At 43.0% G+C, this 20,887-nt stretch overlaps 2 protein-coding genes across 5 annotated transcripts in view; one reads left to right on the top strand and one right to left on the bottom strand.

The window, feature by feature from the left end:
• The window catches only part of Ctnna2 (catenin alpha 2), a 1,093,074-nt gene that overhangs the window by 711,456 nt on the left and 360,731 nt on the right, over positions 1-20,887 (top strand). The window lies entirely within an intron of this gene.
• Positions 645-16,200, bottom strand: Lrrtm1 (leucine rich repeat transmembrane neuronal 1). 3 transcript variants are annotated; one of them, XR_002380260.2, is made up of 3 exons: positions 15,457-16,027; positions 13,234-15,179; positions 645-1,233 (listed from the first exon to the last, which is right to left on the bottom strand). XR_002380260.2 is itself a non-coding variant. In XM_021190436.2 (2 exons), the coding sequence occupies exon 2, from the start codon at positions 15,118-15,120 to the stop codon at positions 13,552-13,554; it is 1,569 nt and encodes a 522-aa protein (XP_021046095.1). In that variant the 5' UTR covers positions 15,121-15,179; positions 15,453-16,200; the 3' UTR covers positions 13,163-13,551. The 3 variants fall into 3 exon arrangements, 2 of the variants coding, with proteins under 2 accessions (XP_021046095.1, XP_021046094.1); XM_021190436.2 differs by lacking the exon at positions 645-1,233 and having other exon boundaries at positions 13,163-15,179; positions 15,453-16,200; XM_021190435.2 differs by lacking the exon at positions 645-1,233 and having other exon boundaries at positions 13,171-15,179; positions 15,457-16,200.

Below are 20,887 nucleotides of genomic sequence, written 5' to 3'. Positions count from 1 at the left end.
GCACAGATACATGGGCCTAGGTAACTACATTTTTAGTTAAGCAATTAATTAACATCTTAAGGTCTGATTCAGATACTGGAATCATCTCCTGGCTGTTGTCCCTGTTTAGGCTATAAAAGAAAAAAAAAACAAAAAATAAAAAACAAAAAAAAAACCCTCACATCCTGGTTTTCTTCCTTTGTTGAGTGTCCCAAGGAAGGTACACTTACCCAAAGGTGAGAGAAACAACAGGAAAGCTCATGGTGATCACAGCTAATCTATATCTGCTCTTAGAAAATTGCTTTGGGAAATCATGTTGATCACACTTACACTTTTTGACAAGTCACCGTTTACAAAGGTGAAAAGAAGTTGTGAGCAAGTGAAAAAAAAGATCTCTTGGCATTTTATCTAATTTTTATTAACATTCTTTAATATTTAGCACAATTGTATTTTGTGAAGCAAGCTGTTAGTGGCAGCAGTGAACTACAGAAAAGATACCAGAATTTCTCTGTGGATAGTACCTTTAGTCTCATTTTGCGAACAGAAACTGGTGGTAACAGCTTTGCTTCCAAAATCTGGCAGTCGATAATAGACTAAGGTAAAAAACCAAAGTCTCCAAAGCCCCACCACACATGTACTAAGATAGCACGGCCTCTGGACTGGCCCAGATTCCTCAGCCTGTTTCCAGAACTTGCTGTTATACAGTCTGCACAGACGGTGGAGTGCTTGGACAAGGAAGAAAGGGGAGGAAGCTTGGCAGGGCACCAACTTGGAGAATGATTCTTTTTCTTTCTTTCATTCTTTTTCTTTTCTTTTCTTTTTCTTCCTTTTCTTCTTTATTGTTCTTATTTTTTTTCTTCAAAGAGCTCATTTGAGTAGAAAATCAAAACAAAAGCAAGTCTTCCGACTCTCTTATCTCTTTTCATCGCAGTTCCCGTGGGTTAGCAGTTCTGTATAAACATGTGGGCAGCTTGCTTTGGTATGTGTGGCTGGCTTTTGCTGGAGATCAGAACTGCTTGGCTATGGAGTCCAGAAATACAGTCACACAAGGTGGCAGTTACAATTCCACCATGGTTGTCAGCACTTGGAGGTTCACAAAAGCAACACATGCACTTCTGATGGCAAGACGTGGTTACCACTGAGCCAAAGGAGATTTTGCTCCCATCTTCCTCCAGAAGTCTCTAAGCTCGGGGGAGATGAAACAGGTATATGCTGCTTGAGGGGAAGCGTGCAGCAGATGGATGGAGATGGAATCTGTTGAGAGAATCACTATATTAGACAATAATGATAATAATAATAATAATAATAATAAGCATGCACTGTAGGCTAGGCACAGAGTATCTGCTATGGTAGGTGCTTATATGACGTCTGTGCAAGTTTCTTTCTATGTATTATGCTTGACTTTAGTGACAGTTCTCTCTCCATCCATTTCTCTGCTAATTACTCTACATAACTCCTTCCTATCCTGCTCTTCACTCTTTCTTGTGCTGATCTAGTGCTCTCTATAACTCTTCACATCTCTTTTTAGTTTCCACATCAAGACACCAACTGCCTCTTGTGCCAATTGGGTTTACCCTCATTCAATTTTCATATACATATCACTCACCTGCATTGCCAAAGGGACACAGGGAAGATTCATGTTGATTGAGCATTTGTTGCAAGGCAGCCTTTTAACAGAACCAGTGCCAATAATTTCAGATAATTATCCTAAAATCCTGAAACAATAGCTGAGTGTTGGTAGGGAACACTTTCAATCCTAGTACATGGGGAGCAAAAGCAGGTGGATCTCTGGGTTTGAGAATGGCCTGGTCTACAGAGTTTGTTCCAGGATAGCCAGGGCTATGCAGAGAAACTCTGTCCCCTGTCAAAAGAAAAATACTGAAGCAAGCCACTTGAGTGGAACTTAGTTTAGGTGAGCTGAACCTTCTCCTTTCTCTCCAGTGTGCTCTGGTGTGCTCATGCTCATCACAGTAAGGTGCAGAATTGGTTAACAGAAGGAATGTAAGGTGTGTCATCTGAAGTCACATGGGAAGGTGGAACCCCAACACTTCTGTCAGCATTACCCCAAGACTCCATACTTCCTTAAAACGTTGTGTGAGTCTTTCAACTTTCTAAGGCTCTTTCAACAACATTATCTCTCTTGATTGTAACCACATTATTGTGAAACAGACTGACAAGGGATTATATAGTGAATTTCAAGGACAAGAAGATTGAGGTCCAAAAGCTAAGCCAGTAACCCGAAGCAGGACCAAAGCCATCTATTAATTGTCTATTCAGCAATTCTTTAATTCATTCTGAAGGCTCTAAACAGAAACCCGTGGGAAATGTTGAGTACAGGAGAGCCTGATAAGACCATGTGTCCTAGTGACTATAGCAACTCTCCACGTAATTTCTAAATCTCACTTTTTGTCATCAGAACCCATCGACCCCTTTGTTCTTCTCAAAACCTTGGTTGCTGACCTACCATGATGCCTATCCTTTCTGTGGTAATCTCCTCATCACGTCAGTCACTGTAGGCAGTGTTCTCAGTGTGCTCAGACTTTCCCCTCCTCATTATCGCCATCTCCCACTGAGAAAGACTGTTGACATTTTCCCTCAGTTCTCTCTTTCTCTGAAATTTTAATATTGCATATATATTGTATATCTGTTGATGTGCTATGCATGGCTGTACTTTATACATAAAATAGAGGAAGATTTTTGTCAACCCACTTAAAAAAGGTGTTTGCACACTTGATGAAATTTTTCATGAGTTGGTAAAGCATAGCAGGGTTCATAACTATGAACTGATTTAAGGGGGGGAAGGAAGAAAAGATTTGAGACTGGTGATAGAATGAAGCAGGAGGGAAGAGGGGGAGGCAGAAAACAAGCAGCATCAACAACCAAAAATCAACAAAGACTCAAAACACTGAACATCAAAGCTGTCCTCAATTCTCAAATGGTTAGAGTTTTCTCTGATAATATAGATTGTCTGTGTTGCTAATATTAGTGTGTATGCCTGCAGTTGAAGAATTCTCTTAGTGTTCTCTTCCTCTGAACAAGGCACAATATTAGGGCATGGCTTGAGACAGCTTCAGCCTTCAGCATGTAAATGGAACATAAAATGTTTCCTCTCATCAGACATATTCTTCTTTGTGAGAGTGACTAGATCTCTCAGGGTACTGGAACCTGCCCTTTGCAGAACTCTGGTGCATTCTCCTCTTTGCCAGCCAGTAAGTCATAGCATAGGAGAACGAGCTGGAAACTGCCCTTTTCTCCCCTTCTGCCTTTACACTCTACACTTGACTACTAAATCAGAGCTAGAAACAAAGCCAGAATTCTCCACCAGCACAGAAAGAAAGGACATCACAAGGAAAGCCATCAAGTCCAAGGTCTAAGAAAGAATTGGTGATGCTGTCCAGAGAGCCTGCTTTGTAATACTCAACCTCCTCCTCAGAGGAAAGGCTTCTTCTCAGCTGTGCTCTCCATCCTTCATTCCACTTGCTTGTTACAATCAAATTCACCACAAAGAAAAAGCTTCTTAAATGCACAGTTGTTGTCTAAAGATGGGTATTTCTACTCAGTATCCTGGGGGGGGTGGGGGCTGGGATAATTTAATATCACCATTATTAAGTAAAAGTGTAGGAGTTAGATAGTGACCTCAAGTTATTGACCAACTACCTTTGTGGAAACTAGCAGTGGGTAACAGACAACTCACAGTGGAGATAAATTTTGTTTTCTCAATGAAAACTTTCATAAGCCATGCTTCTGGGAGAAGTCACTGGGCTTCAGTTCATGTCAAAGTGGGGAGAAGAGTAGTAAACCCATATGTGTGTGCATAATCACATGCAATCTCGTGAATACAGTTGATGTGTTGACATGTTCTATGGTGGACTATGTCTTTCAATCCTGCCTGAGCACTTCGGTAAAGTCAAGACAATTCTGAGACATTGGACTTGAGTGGTCAATTGTTTCCTTCTACCCGGGGCTTTGATCGTATGTCCTAAGGCCTGAAAGTAGGCCCCTTTACCCTCCTGCCAGTCTCCACCAGTCTTTACCTAATTTTCAGGCTGAGCCTGCTGAAAAGTACTCTGAACAAAAATAGATCTAGATTCATGGCAGAACTTAAATGAGAAAATATGCAGGAGTGAACACTTTGCCTATCAACCACTAACATGTATGTGTATGTGTATGTGTATGTGATATGTATATGTATCACTCCCAAGGGAGGGACCATCTTTTATAAACGAATCTCTTGGAAAGAAACTACTGCTACCTGATTGAATGAGCTGAGCAACAGAACTAGAAGCGTGAAAGTTTGAGTGGTCTATTATCTATAAGCGTTCTAAATATAATGCCACACATCCCCTTCATCCCCTGAGTGATGTTTGGTCTTTTTTGTATCTTTATGATTTTGAAAGAGGATAAAAAGGGGGCAGGGGAATCAATATGATAAGCTCAGATATAAATGACATGGGCAGTTAGAAAAGAAGAGTGAATTCCAAGGAGGGACCATTCTTGTTAAACAATTTAAAAGTGAAACAAACAAACAAACAAAACAAAGCAAAAGCAAAAAACAAATGTCCATTGCTGGAAATAGAGATTTCTCTGAAAATGCCATCAAGATGGAACAGAGACACAAAATCACAGGCCACGTGGTTCTGCAGCTGAGGGACAAATGACAGGAATGCCTGGGCCAGCTGAAGACAGATTGTGGTATTGTTCCATTAATTGTGTGTAACTTGGCTTTTCTAGACCTTTCTGTGACAGACTAATCCAGCTTCCAAATGCTGCTGAGCCTTCTCCCTTTTGTTCGAAGCCGCCCACAGTATCTCTGAGCTGGAAATCCTGCCACACACAGTTTCATATGTAGAATTTTTAATTGAAGATAGACATGCTGATGGGAAATGTTTTAAAAAAAATACATGTTTTTCAAAGATGATGCTGTCTTAAGAAGGAAAAAAGTGCATCTTCATATGAGCTTTGATTTAAGCTCATAAACAATTGTTGGAGATGACAGACCTGGGTTGGTAAATGAATTGATCAAGGCATAATCACCTGGCCAGATATATGCCACCGTACCTATCTGAGTGCATGGGTTTTGAATATGAGACTAACTTGTCTAAGTTAACCCTGTATCCCCTCTTCCCCCCTGCCAAGATTGTTATTCAAGCTGCCAGAATCTCTGAGTAGAATTATCATCCCACATCAATCAAAGTCTTATTAGGGTTTCGCCTTCACATTCTTGGAAGAGCAAGTGGCAAAGCTGTTGGTGGGGGTGGGTTGGCTACAAAGGGATATTTTGGTGTTATGGGGTATTAAGAAAGTGCTGACATCTCTTTGGGTGATGTTCTTAGGAATTCAGAGGCATGAGTGGCAAAGAAAAGCAAGTCAGGCTCAGGGAGGATAGAGGGCACACAAAAAGGCAGAGATGAAATGGTGTGCTAGAGTCTAGCTGGAGGAGAATAGCAGACATTAAGCAGGGGTACAGTTCATCTCCTGGCATTCCCAGAAGAGGCATGGATGTGAGTATTTTGCCTCATAATGGCACAATCAGTCTGAGAGGGAAAGGAAGTTGCAAAAGGGAAGGATATATCACCGAGAAGCAGAAGTGCTGGGCGCCTGGTCTGACTTTATCAGTGACCTTGTGGCAGCTGCATGATGCCTTCAGATTTGAGGCTTGATGTCTTCAAAACAGGGTAAGTCTATGCCTGCCTTGTAAGACTATTAAGAGAAGTTGAGAGAATGAAATGCAATAAAGGAGTGATTACAAGCAGTGCTTGATAGATTCACAATGTACTTATGTACTTTGCCAATGTTGCCAGGTGAAGCCAATGGGGGTAGGTGATCACCAACAAGGCCCATACTTAACGGGAACCCTATCCAGACCAGATACTGGCTCATCATATCTTCTGCAAAAGATATTGTCCAACTTATATATCTTTTATATTTCTGAATGAACAGAATACAATCATAAGACCTTCTAAGTCAGTGATTCTGAACCTGGACTGACCTACGCAACAAATCATCTTGGAATATTCTAAAAGCTCCCCCATCCCTCTGATCTTTGAAGTTAAGAGTACTTTAGTGTCAGACCCAGTCATCAATATTCATCAAAGGTTCCCAGTGATCTCAAACACACAGCTTGAGAAGTACCACCTTATCTGAAAGAAAATGGCTTCCCAACATCCCATTGAGATGAAGCATAAAAGCCAACTAGGCAGATCAGAAGAGATACAGCTAAATGGGACTGAGGAGTCAGTCTAACTCAACTGTCAGTGATGATGGCTTTAACATGTAAAGCATGAATCTTGAAACCCTTCTCTTCTTCCATTCCTTTTGTCTTTCTCCCTGCCTTGTCTTTCTTCGTGTCTTTCCTCTTCTCCTTCTGCTCCATCCCCTACATTACTATTTTAATAGAAGGCTAACCCCGATGTTAGTCACTTACATTGAATTATTTTAGAAATCCTGAATAAATATTTTCCTTCTTCTCATCTTAGTAGTATTCCTTAGCTTTCTGTTGTTTTAATTGGGTATATGCCTCAGTCCTGCACCTCAGGACTCAATATCCAGGTGGTTGGGTATCCTCTCTAGACTTAGTCTTTCTGCATATTTTATAAATCGACATTCATACATACCACACACACCTGAACTTTTCATCTTTCTTTCCATGAATTTCCATCTACCTCTCTGAAGCCTGGATCTCTCAGTGAGTTTCCCATCTATCCTTTCTCGTTGATATGCAGGCAAGCCTGATGAATCAGAATGTCTGGGGAATGGGAACACAGGGAGGTTTTAATTTTCTGGTTAAATGACACTAACTTGAAAATTACTTTTGTTTCATGTTTTATTGATGGGAGAAATGGTGAAATCGAAATACAGAATGGAGAGTGTCTGTCCTCAGGGAGTACTAGATAAATCCTTCTAAAAATACAGAGTGAGTGAGACCCACTGAGGTATGCTCAGCCGAAATCTTCCCTAGAAAATGAAGAATAATAGCACCGGGTTTAAAGACTACAACTCCTGACTTCTAGATTCTGTTTTATTGTTGTTGTTTTTGTTGTTGTTGTTGTTGTTGTGTTGTTTTTGTTTTTGTTTTTGTTTTTTTTCCAGTTTGACCAGCACTGCAAATGTGTCCTGGTTAGACTGAACCAGTCTGACCTAAGTATTTGTTTTTAATTGAATTATCTGTCCCCCTCCTATCCCTCTGTGTCAGCCTTGTGCCTGTCTTCCTCTTCCCAGATACACTTGTGAGCCACGTCTGTAGCTTCGGACTCCTATTTCTAAACTCTGAGATAACAACTTTCACTCATAGGCCCATCCCACTCACCTGAAAAAACACATTGATTTTGCTTTCTTAATTGATCCTCATGCTTACCTCAAAGACATTGTAGTCTTGGGTGGGGTTGGAGAGAGTAGAGACAGAGCGACTGGATGTGTTAGACCCCAGGACCAGATGGGAAGGAAAATCAAATTTTCTCCATTTCCTTTGTATTAATCAAGTCTGTCACCATTAACTTGATCCCCACCTCACCCCCATGTGTCCTAAATGAGGTCTTGCTAAAGGAAAAAGTGGGTCAGTTGAGGGTTCTGACTAGTTTTGTCTTAGTTAATTTAAGGTTTGCCATATGTTCTTCGGGAAGGATGTGCTAACGACATGTCTTTTGCTGATTAACAAACAACCTGAGGGTTTTTAATTTAGACTTGCAACTCTCTGGTTAAAAAAGACAGAGAGAAAGGAATCTTAAAGGAGAATTGATGCAGATGAAATAAAAGCTTAGAAAGACCATTGTGAGCAAGCAACATTTGTACAGGCTCATTCCCAGCATCCCTTCCTACCATGAAGCCAAGAGTCTCCCTTCTGGCTTCCTTGATATTTGTGGTCAAATAACTCTTTCTTGTTAGGGATACCATGTTCATTGTAAGATGCTTAGCTGCAGATGCTTGTAACACACCAGCCAAATATGGAAATAAAAAAACTATATCTAGACATTACTAAGTAAAGTCCACTGTGTGTGTGAGGGGGGGAGAAGGAGGGAGGGAGAGAGAGAGAGAGAGAGAGAGAGAGAGAGAGAGAGAGAGAGAGAGAGAGAGAGAGAGAGAGAGAGAGAGAGAGAGAGAGAGAGAGAGAGAGAGAGAGAGAGAGAGTTTATGTCGCATGCAAATTTATCTCTGCTTGAGAACTGATGGCCAGCATGGACATATAATCTGTGATCACCAAGTGAGAAAGGGCATCTCTAGTGATAACAGATGGAAATCTGGGCTTTACCTTCTCTAAGTTACACCTCGGTAAGAGACTGGACTGGGTAATTGCTGTCTTTTGGACATCACTTGAATGTCTCTTCTGGTGACAGGGTTTCACAGGACTCATCTACTGATGGATAGACATAAAAGGTAATAGTCACCATTTCTGTATTTGATCACCCCACCCATGACATTCATTAAGAATGTGTTTAGCATTCAACCAGGATATATTGGCAAATAGACTGTCTATACAGTCTAGGCTCTTCAGTGGGTATAAAAGTAGAGAAAACGTCTGTCTAAGCAAAAATAATCTGTGTACTTTAAAAAGCCAGAAGAGTAAACATCAGCACTCCTCAGTATCTTGGACCCTTTGTACTTTGTACAGGATTCTTAATCTCTGTAAGCCTTGGGTTCCTCTTGAATAGATATGGTTGCCTGCACACTGCGTATTGCCTGGAAAAGGAAGGGACCCATGCCAAGAAAACACTCAACAAATCCTTTTATTTTCATCTCTTTGCTTCTATGTATTAATCATTAAGGATTTATCTGCTGGGACCTTCACACACACACACAGAGAGAGAGAGAGAGAGAGAGAGAGAGAGAGAGAGAGAGAGAGAGAGAGAGAGAGAAACAACATACAGTTAGAGAAAGAGAGAGAGAGAGTTAGACAGACAAATACACACACACACACACACACACACACACACACACACACACACACATACCAAAAAATGCCTGAGGTATTTAGTAATTGTGTCCATTGAGTAGATAACTGTGATTCCCAGTCAGAAGTTAGGAATGTGTCTACTGAATTTCACAGAAAAAAAAATACAGACAGACAGAAGCATTTAAAATAATTCTAAAGCAAGTACGTTCCCTAATCCTGATGTGAAAGATGCTTTTAAAAGAATGCAATGCCATTCCTAGCTCTAACCACTGGACAGCAGAAGTGTACTCTGTGTGGCAGGAGGAGCCCAGAGGCTCTCCAGGCTGCAAAGCCTCAACCAGCTCAGGTACAGCATTTGAAAACTACATCAACCATATACTTTGTACTTTATTTATGATTGATTTTTATCATATTTTCCCTGAAATCTCAACTCGATCATAGCATACGGACAGTAATTAGTGGTACATGGTAACTGTGCAATATGTGTCTGTGTGTAGGTTTATGTTGTCTTGTATAAATGACTATACATGCACATGTGTGCTTCTATAAAGGAAATGTATACATACATATAGATGGACAGATATGTGTCTATCCCTTAATGTTTTTCAGTATATGTCTGTAGAAGATGTTTAATAGTTATATTCTAGCTGAATTCGTGGAGTTTGGTGATCCGCTAATAGCCAGGTCAACTCAATTAACATAAGCGCCAATCCAATATGTTCTTGCCTTCACTACAAGAAAGCAGCACCCTGATACTCATTCTCCAAAACATATACAAAATTGTTATCATTTTCTCAAAGAGGAAGCATCTGATGGGTTTCATTTCACCAGATCCTATGGTCCAGGGGTGCCCAGTTTCACTTGGCCATGCCGGAGAGAATGGCATCAGACTTGCTGACAAGGTGATTCATTCCAATCAGAGGCACAGGTGGCCCCAAAGCCCGCCAATGATCTGCGTGCAGTTGCTTCGAAAACTGGGGAGGAATAACAAGTGGTGGATGGCCCTCTAATTACTTACACATCCTCATAAATGTGTGACTGCCACTAAGTCACACCAAATGTCTGCCTCTCTAAGAGCAAAGAGCAAAGAAATGTAAAGTGCTCTTGTGCACCGCAAAGCCTGGAAGAATTGTGTAAGCAAGCATATCTGTTCAACCTTTTATGTGAGTCATGTTTTCTTTGTGATAGAAACTTTATAGTGTAAGGAATAGGTAGTCTTTTGTGGAGCCTGTGGTCCCAGTAGGCATACTGAAGGCTAAGAGTCAGAAGTCACCGTTCCTCTGTGTATTGGTCTAAGATGAGTTTCCCTGAACCCACTTTTCTGGCAGAACCTCGAGATCTACTGAGGCTAAGACCAGTATGAGAAAGTGCCATTTGCCATTTGAAAACACTTTTTTTTCTGCATAAATATACTTTTAAAAAAAAGCCTCAATACCATTGCTGAACCTTAATCAGTACTTGGAAAGGAGTGAAAGACAGGGTTAATACATCACAATGTCCACTATGTAGCCTTGAACTCTTTAGAGAGAGCACAAGATGAGATTAGCATCCTCTGTGGGAAGAACAAATAGGGATGAAAAAAAGTACTACACTTTTAAAAATTAAATTCTCTTTTAAATGTGTAGCAGATTGCTTAGAGGGGTCACAGTCAGATTCCTGAAGCTTAGAGATTAATTAATTTGAAGAATAAAATATTGCAAGTATCACAAAACCTTAGTTAAAACTAGCACTGTCTCTTATATTTAGCTTCTCTCTCCCTTTTCCCTTCCTGAAAGCCAGGTATCCATGTGGGTGAAATCCCTCTGTGTGTAGAATACACTTGCTTACTACCTATGAATACAAGCAGTAGAACGGAGCTGTTCACACATCATTTGCCCTGAAAATTACCAATGTCTGATTTCTCCTTTCAAAGATTTTTCATTTGATTTGCAAGGTCTTAAGATATCCTAAATACATGATGTTCTCTTGTGGGGATAGTAGAGCAGCAGAGAAAAGAACATGATTATTCCCTCTTTCATAGCTGTGTTGGAAAAGAAAAGGAATTAGGGGATATTTTAGGATACAGCTTAACTATAGATTCCAATGTAAGTATGCGGGGGACAGAGGGACACGGTAGTTGTAATGTCTGCCCCAAAGGCTTGCTTCTAGAGGCAAAATTCATATAAGCACACCAACTCTGTTGTGCATTGGGATAGAACAGCATGTGGCACTAAATTCCTGTGCTCTCCCTGTGAAGAGGTGAAGTTAACAGGAACCCTCCTCAGTGACCACATTGCTGTAATTAAAGAAAAAAGAAGAGAGAGAGAGAGAGAGAGAGAGAGAGAGAGAGAGAGAGAGAGAGAGAGAGAGAGGAAAGAAAGAAAGAAAACTAAAATAAATGCAATGCTTCTGCCAGAGGAAGTGCTCTTAGTAAGGTTCAATTGCCTATATCAGGGTTACTGGGCACATTCCTACTCCTACCCTCTAAGTGTTAATCTATTTACAAAGGTAATTCAGCACCATCATGCTCAAACTAAACCCCAAACCCCGTCCTTAAAGTTACCAAGCAAAACATCTTTCTTCTACAATATTCACAATCTGAAAGAGTATTAAGAACATGGTATGTACCATAAAATCGTGTTATTATAAAGCAAACTGAAGTAAAGTTTTTTTTGGTCAGGTGTGAGTTACGGGGTGTGTGAATGAGTGTCTGTGTGTGTGTGTGTGTGTGTGTGTGTGTGTGTGTGTGTGTGTGTAAAACTATTGCCTAAGGCTTACATGTTAAAGATATTTGAAAAATGTTTCTTTTGCAAGAGCCTTCCATAAGCCATATTTTTAGGCATACTGGTTTCTTCAGAGGTAGAAGATGAATCTATCACCAACCCTTAGCTTAAGTAAACCTTCTGTTAATCTTATTGTGCATTTGAAAAAGCGGGGTTTTCCTCTTTAAATTAGTATTTAGTTACGTTTGCATTTTGAGGGATGGGGTTGTGTGTTTACCTCCCCCCTCCCCAGGCTTGATTACTGCTATGTGTACTTATCCCTTGAAAGGAAGGTGAGGCATAATAAAAGAAAAACAGTGCTTTAGTATCAGTGAGAAGGGTACTGTGGGGAATGTTGCTCCAGTTGTTGTCATCTGCTGTCCATGATAGTGTGTTTCAGTCCTACATCTGATCACATTGTTAGGTGGTTAACGAAAAGAAAAAAAAAAATCCATCAATACACTCCTGCCCTCTTGCCCTTTTCAGAACCCACCCAATGGCTACTACCCCCACCTCCTCACTCTTTAGTTCAATAAAAAGAATATGAGGTCAATGAAGGAGCCCTGAAAGCCTTTGAGGGGCTGGGAAGGGGCTATCAGTCATCAAAACGTTAAATAATAATAATAATAATAATAATAATAATAATAATAATAATAATAATGGTGGAAAAACAGGGACAGCAATCACCACATAAAAGGACCATCTGAGAGGAGGCAGCGTTCCAGTTCTGGGTTAACAAATTCTTCCCATATTTGTATTATGCAAGCGCAGGGATAAAGAGGAATGTCTCCCACCTCACCCCTGAAGCTGCTATACCAAGTCAGGACTGGAATTTTCTCACCACAAGTCATTACCCAAGGGGGATTCCTGAGTCAGGGTTTCCTCTCTCCTCACAGTAACTCCTAAACTGAGGTTTGCTGCAGCCTTAGCTCCAGGAACCTGTTCTCAGTATTGAACATTGAGATGTCTTCTCTCTCTCTCTCTCTCTCTCTCTCTCTCTCTCTCTCTCTCTCTCTCTCTCTCTCTCTCTCTCAGGTTGAGAGATTTTCTCGTTAACATGGAAGGGAATGATAAAGGGCAGAGATCATTACTAATTCTGAGTAAAGGACATGGGAGTATTATGACCAAATATCAAGTGGAATTTGATGGGGAAATCCTGAGCTGATGTGAAAGGGAGAAAGCCCTTTCAAACTGTGAAGCACTGCCTTTAAAAAGCCATTTGCAGTGATCTTGCCAAGATCTCCGATCTCTCTGCCTTAGAGGCCAAGAAATGATGCCCCAGTTTTCCCTCACCTGTCACTTTAAAGTAGCCCACTCCTCAGACTATACTCTCAAGGTCTCAAGGGTCTTAGTGACTCATGAAGATGCAGTTACATCAATAAGCTTTCTTCCTTTGCCCTTCTCACCATTTCAAATAGAACCTGATGAGTTTGCTCCATCATTTCTGGGTTTTTTTTCCCCACCTGCCACAAACCCTCATTCCAATCCCACGTACATTCCAAAGGAACTCCAACCCTGCTTCTACAGTATGACAGGTTCATTTAAGTTCCACCAGTCTGTAGAAACTGTAAATGCTATTTTATTTTAAACGTTTTAGTTTACAAAAGAAAAATCAATGATTGGTACCTTTTTTTAACACTCTCAGATTCCTGAATATGGACAGATCTTCAAAGGGAGGAAGAAGTTCTCATATGAAATTTAAGACAGACTCTCCTGAAGATTATTGGGGTGGGGTTTTTTGTTGTGTTTTATTTCGGGATTTTGTTTGTTTGTTTGTTTGTTTTTTAAGACACATAAAGCTAAAATGTCAAGTCTCTGGGAGAGATCCCCTTACAGTTTCAGTCAACAAATCAGAGCTCAGAGGAGACCAGTCCTGGCGCCCGCTGGCCCGCCTGGCTGCCCAGGCGTATTTGGTAGCGCATGGGTTGGGAGCCTCTGGGACAATCACACCTCGCATTCCCTCGCAGGTTGCTGGTGACAGGTACAAGAGCCGTACTCGTTGATGATCACCAGGGCCCCCTCGATGTGGTTGGGTTTGTAATCAACATAGTATTCCTGGGCAGACATAGCAGCCATCTGATGCATGGTCTGTTTCTGCTTCTGCTTCCTGCGCTGCGTGACAAAGCACTGTCTGAGCTGCCTTAGGCTGGCTGGGAAACACTTCCAGGATACGTAGAGTACGAGGACCACGATGAGGAAGGAGAAGATGAGGGCCATCGTGCCGGTGACCACTTTGTGGATTTGCACAGCGTTCTCTGCGTGCTCGCCGCCGGGAAGAGCCACAGTGATGGGCTCAAGCGTGCCATCGTGCCCCTCCCCACCGTCCACCAGAGTCGTGGCTGAGCTCTCTGGGGGCGTTAGGTCACTGCGGTTAGTGACGGCCGCCGACAGGAGGTGGCCGCTGGTGGGCTCGGCCCCATCCTCGCACAGGTGGAAAGCATACACTGCATCCAAGACGTCCTCGCCCTGTGCGTACTCAGGGCTGGCGCACTGCAAGTTAGCATCGTAACGTCCCTGGAAGTTGCTTAGCCAGGAAGCTAGAGCACACACGTTGCGCCCGCAGTCCCACAGGTTCCCCGCCAGAGTGATGCTCGTAAGGGACTTCCAGGAGTTGAGGATACGGGGCTCAATGTAGGTGAGGCGGTTGGAGTCCAGCTGCAGGGTCTGCAGGTAGGGCACGGTCTCGAACACATGGGGCTCCATGTATTCGATCTCGTTCCCAGACAAGTCCATTTTCTCCAAATTCCAAACCCAGTCGAGAGAGCTGACCACAATGGCAACCTTATTCCGCCTCAGGCAGAGCGAGTGCAGGGAGATGAGGCGCGGGAAATGGGCGAAGTTCACCTTGATCAAGTCGTTATGCTCCAGGTGTAGCTCTGTGAGCTTGAACAAGCCGGCGAAAGAGTTGCGCGCTAGACTCTTGAGCTGATTGTATCCAATGTCGAGAAACTTGAGGCTGCGGCAGTCCTGAAAGATGCGCACCGGCACGAATTGGATGGCATTGGCCCGCATGTGCAAGGTGGTGAGCTTCCGCAGCCCGTGGAAGAGATCCGGAGCTAGCGCCTGCAGCTTGTTATAGGACAGGTCCACGCTGCGCAGGTTGGGCATGGGCCGGAAGGTGGTGTTGGCCAGTTCAGTGATCTGGTTGGAACTCAGCGTGAGTTCCTTAACTCGGCGCAGTTTCTGAAAGGCGTCCCCCTGCACCGAGCAGATGTGATTGTGATCCAAATACAGCCACGTGAGCTGCATTAACCCTGTGAACTGGCCGGCGCGCAGCTCCGAGAGGCTGTTGTAGCGCAAAGACAAGCCCAGCAGGCCGGACAGGTTGTGGGGCGCCTCGGTTAGGTTGAGCGCCTCGCAGTACAGCAGCCGCCCCTCGCACCGACACTGCCCCGGGCATCCGCTGGGGGCGGCGGGCAGCATCTGAAAGCAGGCCCCCAGCAGACACAAGACCACCCCCGAGGGCCTCCTCAGCAGCCAGTGTAGACAGAGGCCGAGTAGCAGGAAATCCATTAGCGAGAATCTTTCCAGAGAGACTGGAGAATGTCCATTGGAAGCGCTGGGTCAGAAATCTATATCATATTTTATTCCGAGGGAGAGGAGAGGGAGGGGGAGGGGGAAGAAAGGGACAAAAAAAAATCAAATCAATATAGAAAAATACAGAAGGAACCCCCCTCCCTAGAGCCACACGTTCACCTCTAAGCATGCAGAAAGCCGGGCGGCATACAAAGTTCACAGCCACAGAAAGATCAAAGCCGGGGTAATGCAGTCCATGTTAGATGCGGCAGCAAAGGGAGGAAAATTTTTTTTCTTCTGGAAAGAATTTAATTAAAAAAGTGTCTTACCCACCCTTTTCCAGCGAGTGACAACCTCCATTCAGCTGCTCCCTTTGTGTGTAGGCTAATTATATGCAGGGTGAGAGAAGACCCCTCTGTGTTTCCCGAGGCAGCCCTGCTCCGCGGCCCGAGGATCTGGCAGACGCACAATGTCTCACTTTGCTGCTGCGCTCCGGGGCTGCAGGGGCGGTCGGCGAGGCGGGGAGGCGACTTCTAGGACCCGCAAGTTTCCCAACTACGTGCCGGGAGCCTGGGCTTCTCGCCTTCCTGCCTCGGTCCCCCTTTTTTTCCCTCTGCAGTTGAGACTGTGACGTGGTTGGGGGGTTGAGGTAAAAAATCAACTCCAAACTCGGGGCTCGAGACTCCCCAGGATTTGACAGTCTGGAGAATGTCATCGGCAGTGACCAACGCGAATCGAAGCCACCTTGGAGTCCTGGTTGGAGAACGCCTGCCATTCGTGTCCCCGGCAGCTGCGGAAACCTGGCCGGCTCATGCCTTGCGGAGCGCAGAGCAGCGCCCGGCTCCTTCCCTCCTCCGAGGAGTGTGCGCGAGCCTGCACCGGCACCGACTGCTCACTGAGTGTCGTAAGCTGCTCGCGATTGTGCGTCTTCTCCGAGCACCTCCAACACCGGCAGATTGAAAAGGGGTGGGCAGAAAACCAACATTTTTTTTTAACCGAGCCGCTAAAGTAATATATGTTCTTTGATGAAATGAAAAACACTCTCAGCTTTTTTTTTTCTTGTATATATTTGCGGGCGGAAAAAAAAAAAAAGAAGAGGGGGGTGGGGTAAGAAACATCATCAATGACAAGATACATCTAAATGAGGCACTAAAATGTTCGCCCCCCCTCCCCCCACCGCCAACCTTTCTTTGGGGATATATCCCCCTCTGTTAAACTGCCTACGTGTAACAGATACGTAGGACTCTGTAGAGCAATCAACATTTGTTTCTTTGCTTTCCCAAAGCAACTTGAGAGGAGACACAAGAAGGCAGGGATTTGGGGGTTGGTTTTGACAGTTTCAGTCTCCTCTCCTCTCCTCTCCTCTCCTCTCCTCCACCTTCCCTCCCCTCTTCCCCTCTCCTCCCCTCCCCTCTCTTCTTCTCCCCTCCCCTCTCCTACCCTTTCCTCTCCCCTCCCTTGCCAACACTTACACTAACTACCCTTCTACATGGAGCTGGCCACTTTCAGGGGTTGCTGAAATGCTTTCCAAGCCCACTCTGTTGGAAAAGCCATCTGAGTCCGGCTGGTGTGAGAGAGCTGCAGTAAGGCACATTCAGACTGTGTACTCGGAGACTGCTGAAGCTTCTCCTGGGGCTCACCCAGTCTACACCCTCTACATGGAGCACACTGCTCTCAAGGATAAAGATGCTGTTGTCTGACATGGGAAAGCCTACCACTGGCATATGCTGTTCATGGTAATTACATCTAACCCCTGGAGAATGCACTAGAAAACGTGTAAAGAAGAGGTTTTTTTTTCAATTTTTTATTAGATATTTTCTTCATTTACATTTCAAATGCTATCCCGAAAGTCCCCTATACCCTCCCCCCCACCCTGCTCCCCTACCCACCCACTCCCACTTCTTGGCCCTGGCCTTCCCCTGTACTGGGGCATAAAAAGTTTGCAAGACCAAGGGGCCTCAGAAGAGGTATTTTAAAGGAAAAGGAAGCCTTTTTCTCATCTTTGATTCAGTTGTGCTACTGTACAGTAACATTACTTTTCTTTTGAATACCAGGGAAAGCCCCTGCTGGATTTTCTGCCTTCAATCTTTTATAGACTGTAGTCCATATAATGAATAAGTACCCCTCTGGTCACAACCAGATCTACCCTATTGCAACAGACTGATTGGCCATCTGTTTTAAAAAAGAAAAAGAAATTAAAATCTTCAAAGATTGCCAAGTAAGACAGTGTCAGGAGGAGTCATGGGTCGAAGTAGACTATTGTCCTCACATCTGTATCATTTCTGCTTCTAATAAACTCCAAGTAAGTGGGAGCTATCACTACTATGTTACTAGGAATGACTGTGAACTGGAAGATCTCACAGGTTGAGATTGGTCAAGCCACTAAACTGGCCTTTAACAACAAAGTTGAAAAGACCAATCGGTAGAATTAAGGTCACCAAAGACAGGTAGCACTTTTCAGGAAAAGTCCTATGAATCATCTCATTCTGTATTCCTCTGAGCTCTGCCTTGGTCATTCATCTCCAAGATGCATCATTTAATTGAAAACAACACAAATCCGAAATGCCCTAGACATCACATGCTGCCTTAGGAGCTACAGGAGACATGAGAAAATCAACCTTCTCCATTTTGCACATGACGAAACTGAGGCCAGAGACATCTGGGGATTATTCAAGGTCATACACCTTACTGTCACAGATAGATCTTTGTGGTTTCTCCTCAGAGCTGTGGTCTTTCTTTCCAAGTCTGGATGGTCACCTGTCCTCACCCTGCCTCCAGCCTAGCTCTGGACTGGGCACTTGGCACTTCTGCATCGCTGCAGAACACTTTAACAGACAGAGAAACAATTTCATCATCAAGTGGTTTTACCCCTTGCCAAAACAATTATTCCTGACAGCATGCCGACTGATTGAGCCATAAACTCTAAAGGGTTGGAGGAGCAAGGCTGGGCAGGCTTAGGCAGGGGTAAACAGTGGCCAGCCATTCAGCAAGTACTTTGAGCATAAGGCACCCAATCCCCATGGCTGCTAGGAAGAAAATCCTTATAATGCATGCAGCTTGGCAGAAGGATGAGAGAGGCTGCCAAATGGGCAAGAAGAGGTCCTACTTTGGATGTCACTTGATTTGTAGAGCTGGTACAGAGAGGCAGAGAAGAGTTGAGTGTTGGCAAAAAAGAAAGAGAATAAAATTAAATGTCCTGCATTTATATGTGAGTTTTCTTCTAAGTACGCCACTCAAAGTATAGAAGATGCTCCTATACTGTAATTATGACCATATATATATATATATATATATATATATATATATATATATATATATAATCATGTTGTTATCCTGCAAATCATTTTGTCTGCATGGTATCTTTAAGCCCTTCTCACCTCTAATGTGGCAAGTTGCATCTTTTCTATCCTCTTAAATCTCTTGGCAGAGCTGTATACATTAACAGATTGAAATGAGCTTTATTGAAATTTAGCTATTCTAAGTCTTCTGAGTTGCAGAATTCCAATTTATTATGTATTTAAAGCATACCAGCACTGATTAAATCAATGCAAATTAGGTTAAATAAGAACAACATGAATCAAGTGTTTCAGCAAAGTTGAGTTGAGAAACGACAACTTTTGAGTCACCGCAGCAAGTTGATATGGCTGGGGNTTTTTTCACAAATTTTCATTCCATGTTCCTAAGGGCCCACGATATTGAAACAGAGGAGAAATATAAGTATATTACAAGAAATATAACCTTCAGTTATTTTCTTGTCTTTTCTGTCTGCCTGTCTTGAGAGAAAGCTTCATTTATCAAGTAGTAAAGTGGCTACCAAATTCATCAAGTTTTCTTCGGGAGTAATGACAGATTTTGTTACCCCATGTCTTCTTCATTGTTGGACAGCTGAAGAGCAGTGTTCTATGTGTCTTGAGACCCCTGTTGATAGTCTGCGCGTTTGTTTAGGGTAGGAGATTGAGTCCATCCTATTAAGGTAATATGCCCTCAATTTTAGAAACTGGGTATTCATTATGGGTACAATGTGAAAACAGCAAGCTAACATGAGGTTAAGAGTGGAGGCCTGGCCCACTAGTCTGGAGTCAGAAAAGATAAATATTGAGAGCATGATTTCAGCAAATCAGAAGGAAGTCTAGGGTGTGCAGGGTGAAGTCCTGCTTGCCAAAGCAAATCTGTTACTGAAGAGAGGTAGGAGGGAGGGAACCTGGTACAGTTAGAGAAGCTAAAAGTACAGTCTGTAGAAGGACGAGGAGCCTGTTGGTTGGTTATCCCTTCTCTCTCTGACCTTATAAAGTAAACATTACAAAAAAAGGAAACAAACAAACAAACAAACAAACAAACAAAAAACTTTCCTGTTTTCTTGGTACGCCATGTGTGGAGGATGAAGGAAGTCATATAATCATTACTGCCACTTACTCCATCAAAACTGAAGGTCACCTCCAATGTGTCTATTTCAGCCAAAAGAACCATTGAATGAAGAGATACAACTAGAAAGATGCTCTGAAATGGGCCTGTAGAGTGGGTGAAGTGCATGGCAGCAAGCTTGAAGTCCTGAATTCAGATCCCCAGCACCCATGTAATGGCCATATGTGGTCATCTGTACTATAATCCTATCAATGAAAGTAGACATGAGGATCCGGAAGTCTTCCTGCCCTGGTAGTCTAGATTAAACAGTAAGGTTCAATGCGATACCCTGTTTCAAAGAATAAGGCAAAGAACAGAAGTAATGGAGGATGTTGTCTCAATATCAATCCTCAGCCTGTCTATATACCAGTGTTGGGGAGCACACATGTGCACGCGCACATACACACACACACACACACACACACACACGCACACACATACAATCAACCTGTGTTATAGCTGACTTTCCTTCAATAATCTTTGTCAGTTTTCAAGGAAAAAGAAATTCAAGTAACGATTTTAATGTTCTGTCATTGCTGGTACCAGCCTGGACCTTGATCTTTATGCTGTTGTCTTTAATTTTCAGTAGCAGTGAACCATGGCTTTTCTTTAAAAGGAAACACTTAGAGGAACTGGGGGAGGATGGGAGTCACAGTTGCAAAAGAAGAGAATTAACCTCTTTGTTCCTCTGGGCACGCACCACACAGATGGCACTTTATGTGGAGTGCCACCACAGATGCCAGTGGAGCCCAGGGGTGAGGACCCTCAGACTTCACTCAGGAGGCCTAGTTAGTAGAAACAAATTAGAAAGGGGAAGTTCCCCTCTCTTCAAGCTGCATGCCCCTCTTGAAAGAAGGCACCAATGCAAGTATAGTAAGAAAGTCCCCATTGTGCTCAGTGAAGGAACTGAATAATGGTGGTAAACTAACTAAATATGAGTGTCTTTTCCTCTTGGGACTATTTATGGATCCTTTCTGTGATGACTTATGCACTTAGCCTTGGCATATTAGGTGAATCTTTTATGCTTTGTCTGTCTGGGTGTGATTTTTATTCTAAACTTCAACATGAAGATCAAATAGCTAGGATTGCTTAACTGACCTCCATTCCACCCTAATCCAATATGAAATGGCCTCTCATTCGTATCCACTCTATTAATTGTTTGCTTTTACTAATTTCTGAGGTCCTATCCACTCTATATGAGTGTGGCAATCATTTCTAACATGACTATTTTATAACTACAAGGATTGGTTAAACATGTTGAAATCAAGACTAAAAAATGGCTAAGTTAGGATTCCTGCTCTGCTATTTCTGTTGTTTGTTTTGTCGTTTGGTTTTTGTTGTAGTTGTTATTGGCTTTCATGTT

Source organism: Mus pahari, chromosome 2 (assembly GCF_900095145.1).
Source record: "Mus pahari chromosome 2, PAHARI_EIJ_v1.1, whole genome shotgun sequence".
Lineage (NCBI taxonomy): Eukaryota > Metazoa > Chordata > Mammalia > Rodentia > Muridae > Mus > Mus pahari.
This window is presented reverse-complemented; position numbering and strand designations above follow the sequence as displayed.